At 37.1% G+C, this 6,077-nt stretch overlaps 1 protein-coding gene across 1 annotated transcript; it reads right to left on the minus strand.

The window, feature by feature from the left end:
* Positions 1 to 1,588: 1,588 nt before the first annotated feature.
* LOC6644559 (BTB/POZ domain-containing protein 17) lies at positions 1,589 to 3,762 on the minus strand. The gene is made up of 4 exons (XM_002067205.4): positions 3,219 to 3,762; positions 2,187 to 3,150; positions 1,958 to 2,115; positions 1,589 to 1,881 (listed from the first exon to the last, which is right to left on the minus strand). Exons 1-4 carry the CDS (start codon positions 3,579 to 3,581, stop codon positions 1,627 to 1,629), a joined length of 1,740 nt encoding a protein of 579 aa, XP_002067241.1. The 5' UTR covers positions 3,582 to 3,762; the 3' UTR covers positions 1,589 to 1,626.
* Positions 3,763 to 6,077: the final 2,315 nt, after the last annotated feature.

Consider the following 6,077-nt stretch of genomic DNA (forward strand, 5'->3'; position numbering starts at 1 on the left):
AAACAAGTGTTAAAACACTTTCGCTCTTGGCAATGAATCGTACACAGACACCAAGTGAGAAAGAGAGAGAGAGGGAGAGAAAGAGAGACCCCATCAGGGTCACCAATGATATATCTATAGATGTATATCCTATAATGGGATATGGATCGTTTAAATAATAGAAATTTTCTTTAATTTCAATGATTAGATCTCTTAAACAACATTCGATATTAAAAAATTGACATTAAATACACAATTATACACATTCAGATCTATAACTATATACAATGATATATATGCATATATATACATATATATATATATATATGTCTATATAATATATGTATGTATCTAATCTAAATGACTGTATTATGACGAATTATTCGTAGTCATGAGGGTTTCATAAATCCTAATGTCGGTGTTGATTCTATGAGTGCACATGATTATCCAATGAAAAGATAATTTTAACCAAAATATTATTTTGTTTTTCCTTGTTTCTTGGTATACCGAAATGAAAAAGAAATATATATATATATATATATAAATAAAATATATATAAAAATAAAATATAATATATAATATCTATGTTTATGATAAACTCTTCATGGGGGGCAAGACCATCTTAACGTTTTTGTGTTAGGTTCTTACTTATCTGAAGCAAACGAAAGACTAGCTATTAACCTTAGATAAACAATCTCTGCAGATTGTAAACTTTATACATTGCGGTTGTTAATGCGCTGGTGAATACAATTACATACATATATACATATCTAGGAATATATCTTAATTGTATTATATTGCACTGTTGAGTCGTTTTATGTGATATTATTAAAAAGAGCATTAACTGGCATGAAACATGTCTTAAAAGCTTTGAACATACAAGCAAGTCATAGTCATTGTCGCTGACATTGATTATATTAGACTTGAACTTTAACATTTAAATACGTTTCAAGAAACTAATCAATTTGAATTTAAGTTTCATGACAAAAGAGATTACTCTTTCTCTGAGAAGATAAAAGACTTTTCTTTAAACAGATACGTAGGTATTTAACTTGTCTTCCTTCCAAGGTTTATGCTTCTACATTTTCCGGGATTTAAGCTCTGAAAACAGAAAGCTAATTAATTGAATTTTTGAACGTTTCTTTTTGTTTCGATCATTACATCTTAGTGATTTCTATACAAATCAACGTTTTATTAGAAAAAATGTCTTTTCCATATAGTCTAAGGTTTAGTGTTTTATCAAGATAGTAAATATATATTTATATATATATATATACTTCTTCAGCCTGGCATTGAGCTGCTGGCCACCATACAACATGCATGCATACATATAAACTTATTTACGTATGATATTTTAAGAGTTTAGTTAGAAAGAAAAAGAAGAAGAACATAAAGAAATGATGATGGCTCTTGCTTAAACTTAAAAACAAATGAAAACTGTGTATATAGAGGTTGTATAACATGTTGCCAATCGGTCGGGTGTTGGTGTGATTATGAATTAGTGGCCATTAATTGCAGTCAGACATGGACTGATACCAAAACATTGGCTCGATTTACACATACAGATCAATTTAAATGGAAGAATAAAATACAGCTGCTGTGGGATGAATTTGATTAGATTCGGATTTTTAGGTTTAATGGATTTGATTAGAATTGAAATGGCGGTGTGTCGCGGCAGGTGTGCTTGCCCATGGGCGTTATGACAACATGCAGAGAGAGTGTATTGCGTTGATTTCCCGTCAAATGGGGACTAAGATAGAGCGATGTATGCTCCAGCTCCTCATAGGGTAACAAGTTATCGATATTGATAACCCGATCAATATCCGTAAAATATTCAGTGCGCTCCACCACGGTCCGTATATGCGTTATTTTATTTTGCACGCCCACAATCAGAACGGCAATCTGTAGAGAGATAGATAGATAAATTGAAGATTGTTTATCTTATCTTATTATGAATTCGCCATCATTCATTCCTCACCTTAAAACGCTCCTCGCCGATATGATGCTTCTTGCAGGTGACACGCAAGCGTACCGTATTGAGCAAACAGCCGGGCACATCCTCACCCCAAACCATTTTGGCCTTATTGTATCTAACACCTCGTGGAAAAAATTCAATTTCCCAGGTCATTGAAGGTTCTGAAATTATATATTTAATTTTAGTGGAATCGTTTTTTGTTTGTTTGTAGGAGAATGTAAATGTGACTTACCATCTTCAGTCTCGGCAATGTGACGCTGGGAAAAGAAACAGGTCACATAGTTCTTATAGTCCTCAATCTCGTCAAAATTATGCACATCGATGCCAACACTCCATGTATCATTCCAGTAGAGACGTGGCGTGAATTGCAATTCGCCATATTCCGAATGACGAACTTCCCGGACACGATCCTCCTGGCCGGACTGATAGCTCATGCCGATCGCAATGCGGTTAACAAGAAATTCCTTATGATACTCAATCAGCGGCTCAATCAGCAGATGGGCCACCTCGGTCGGTGTCATCATGCCGAAACGTATGTGAATAACAGTCTGCTCGATTAGTTCCATGAAACCAATCTGATCGTGCCTGGGCAGCAGCCACGTTTGCAATATCGTAAACAATTTGTACTCGCTGGTAACAACAATGTCGTTTTGTTGCAGCAATAGCTGCATTATGGCCGGATCCATTTCTACAAAGTCCTTCGATTCGGCCACCGTCTCTAGATTCCATTTGAGGAATCGTTTCAGTGTCTCGGTGAGATCGTTGTGCGTGGGCGTAAAGGAGAGTGTGTATTGCAGCCAAGAGACCAAATAGCCACTGGTGGCCGCCTTGGCCACATGCTTCATCATATAGCCCACACAGAGATCAATTAAATCTCGCACATTGTACTTGTCGGATAGCGCCAGCATGGGCATCACTGTCTGCAGTGTCACCTCAATGTGTCCAACATAGAGATATTTGATGAACTGCGGGAATACGGCTGAGCAGCAAGACTCCTCATGCAGCTCGATAACATGCTTGCTGCACTCATTCCATTCTGGATTCATTAGCATCACATGGAATACATCACTGCTGGCGCACAGTATAACTCGATGGGCTGGATACTCTTTGCCATCGACCAGGAGCACAATGTCCGACATCAATTGCTCGGCATAGAGATGGGCAATTTTATTTAGCACACTGTTGGCATCGATCATCTAGAAAGCAACAACAAAAAGTTTGCTTAGAGACGCCAATTCCATCATCTTCTCCTTTGAGTACTTACAGTGCTCGCACCATCCTGCGTTTCATCCGATTCTAGGCATTTGCGTCTTTTCGCATCCTGATCATCGTTGAGCTCTGTTAGTGAAATGCCCTCGCCTGGGCCATTGGTTGTTGCTGCATTTCCAGCATTGTCGCCATCGGCTGGTCCGCCACCCAATATCACAGCATCAGCCAATACGCCTAGAAAACCGGCTCCAGCTCCAGCTCCTGCTCCTGCTCCACCTCCAGCTGCAGCTCCACCAACACCTGCATCTGCACCTGCACCAGCACCAGCACCAACACCTCCACCAAGACCACCAGCAGCAGCAGCAGGGTTTCCTATCCCAACTCCTCCGCCTCCGCCACCGTTGCTATTTGCGTTCATCTAATTTAAACTTAATTGAATTCCCTATAAGAAGGGGAATTGGTCAATGTCTACAGCAGCGCAACGACCATGACAAGTTAGGGAAATCCAGATTCCTTTCCTGCAAAATGCAATTTTAACTTGCTTTCTTGTGGTTCAACAAAAACGAACTGATTCGCCCAATACGAAGAGCGGAACTAGTTGCAACTGAAAAAACAGCTGTTTGGTCATAAACGCACACACACAAACACACCATATACCTTGATTATTAGTGTGACCAAAGTGGCGCAAATGACTGTGAAGCACAGTGTCGCCCATTGAGGGCAATGTTTCATTTTTCTTTATTGGCGCCACTGTGCTATGCAATTTATTGGCGGGCAGTTTGAATGCAAAACATCGAAGTGAATATTGTGAAAAAATTGAATATTATTACATGTGTACTACAATTAATTTAATTTTATATTAACGTTAAAGTATGTATATATTTATGTTTTCAATCTCATTTTGTTTTTGAAGAAACTCTTTCAGTGCCGAATTAACCATATAGCAACGCTACGGGACTTGCGTTTTTGAAGGCCCTGCAATTTCACAGCAAAATACCTGTAAAAAGATTTTCGAACACTAAAAATTGATTCATTTGTTTAGCAAATTACAGTCTGAATAAAATAGGTATGTATATAAAATAAAATCTTAAACTTTTCGACAAATTTAAATTGATTTTCAAAAGTGATATCTCATTTTAATCTTTTTAAGTTCAAAGTGAATTTGGTGTGTTACTCAAGCCAATTATAAAGTTATGTTTTCAAGCGAGACAAATAATGTTATTAGCAAAGTATTCCAATAAACCTTAATGTCAAGAATTTCTTGGTTGGTTAATTTGTATGTCTTTAATTAAAATTTCGAAATCTTAATTGTTTATTTATTTATTTATTTACAATTTTAGATAAAGTATTAAATACTAGACATAAACAAAAAAAACATATTTTCGCAAAAATCAAGTTTTTTTTTTTTTGTAAATTGAATAAAACATTAAAATATATGAAATATATAACTTTTTGGAATTGGTTAGAAATTGGCAAAAATTTAGTTTAATAAAAAGTGCAGGTAGACTAAATATTGATCTTTAAAAAATCTTTGCAATTATTGATTTTCGGATTGCTACACTGGATCCGGATACGGCACTGAACTTCTTAACTATTTTAAAGAAAATGATAAAGCTTATTGAGAATCTTTGCGAGAACATTTTATATAAGTGATAATCAGGATAGATATAGTTAATATGTGTAGCAATTTACATACTTTTTATACCCTTGCAGAGGGTATTATAAAATTGGTCAGATGTTTGTAACGCACAGAAGGAGACGTTTCCGACCCCATAAAGTATATATATTCTTGATCAGCATGAGAAGCTAAGTCGATATAGCCATGTCCGTCTGTCCGTCTGTCCGTCGGTGCGTACGCGTTTTACTCAGCCATCTTAAGAGCTATCGGGATGAAATTTTTTTTGGGAGCTTTTTTTTACCCGGGTGAGATAAAGTATGAAAATCTTTGGGATCGGACCACTATATCATATAGCTCTAGAAGAAACATTTTTGCAAAAATTGGAGTATCCCCATGAAATTTACCAATATGATAGTAATAGATATAAAATCTCAGATCCCAAAATTTGAATCTGATCCGATAAATAGAACACAAGTTACAGTCAATATAAATCGGTTCAAACGCTGCCGGCAGCGCTGCTTGCTGCCTACTACTGCCATCATCAAATCAACAGAGCACACGCATACACACACAGACGCAACGCTACATGAACTGTATGTGTATGCGTGCCGTGCTTTGCTTAGAAAATGATGGAAGAAGAAAAACTTGTGGTAAAAAGAGAAATAATATTTTGTCTGTGTATTGATGAATTGAGTTGCAGGGAAAGAAATTTCAAAAAGGAAAAATATTATTGCCAAGTATACTGCAAGGGTATATAAACTTCGGCATAGCCGAAGTTAGCTTCTTTGATATTTTAAATTCAACTTAGTTTTCAAAAACTTATCGATTATTTAGCAAAGCGATAGTGTTAAAGAAATGACCGTTAAAATTGCAAATACAAGAAATTTGAACTCAAAACTGGTTGGACACTTCTACAACTTTCATTGTGGTTGAAGCTGCTGCAGACGTTTCCAATGCACGAGCATGTTGTGTGTATATGTGTGTGTGTGTGTGTGTTTGTGATGCACGGCTGAGACGGTCCCGAAGACTTGTCGACTGGCCAAGTTAAGTTGGTTTAGTCTGCTTGTAAACTTGGCCCGAAACGGTTGTCGTTGTCTAAACTACTACTCTCTGTTTGTGTGTCTCGCTCGCTCTCTCTCTCGATTTTTATATTTCTCGCTCTCTCTGCCTGTCTGTCTCCGTCTCCATCGCCGTCTGCGTCTCTGTTGGCGCATTTCACTCGTATCTCGATATCGTTCGACATTATATCTAGCATTTACCACCTGGAAAAGAAAGGTGCGCGCGCGCATGCGCCAA

Source organism: Drosophila willistoni (genome assembly GCF_018902025.1).
Source record: "Drosophila willistoni isolate 14030-0811.24 chromosome XL unlocalized genomic scaffold, UCI_dwil_1.1 Seg142, whole genome shotgun sequence".
NCBI classification, from domain to species: domain Eukaryota; kingdom Metazoa; phylum Arthropoda; class Insecta; order Diptera; family Drosophilidae; genus Drosophila; species Drosophila willistoni.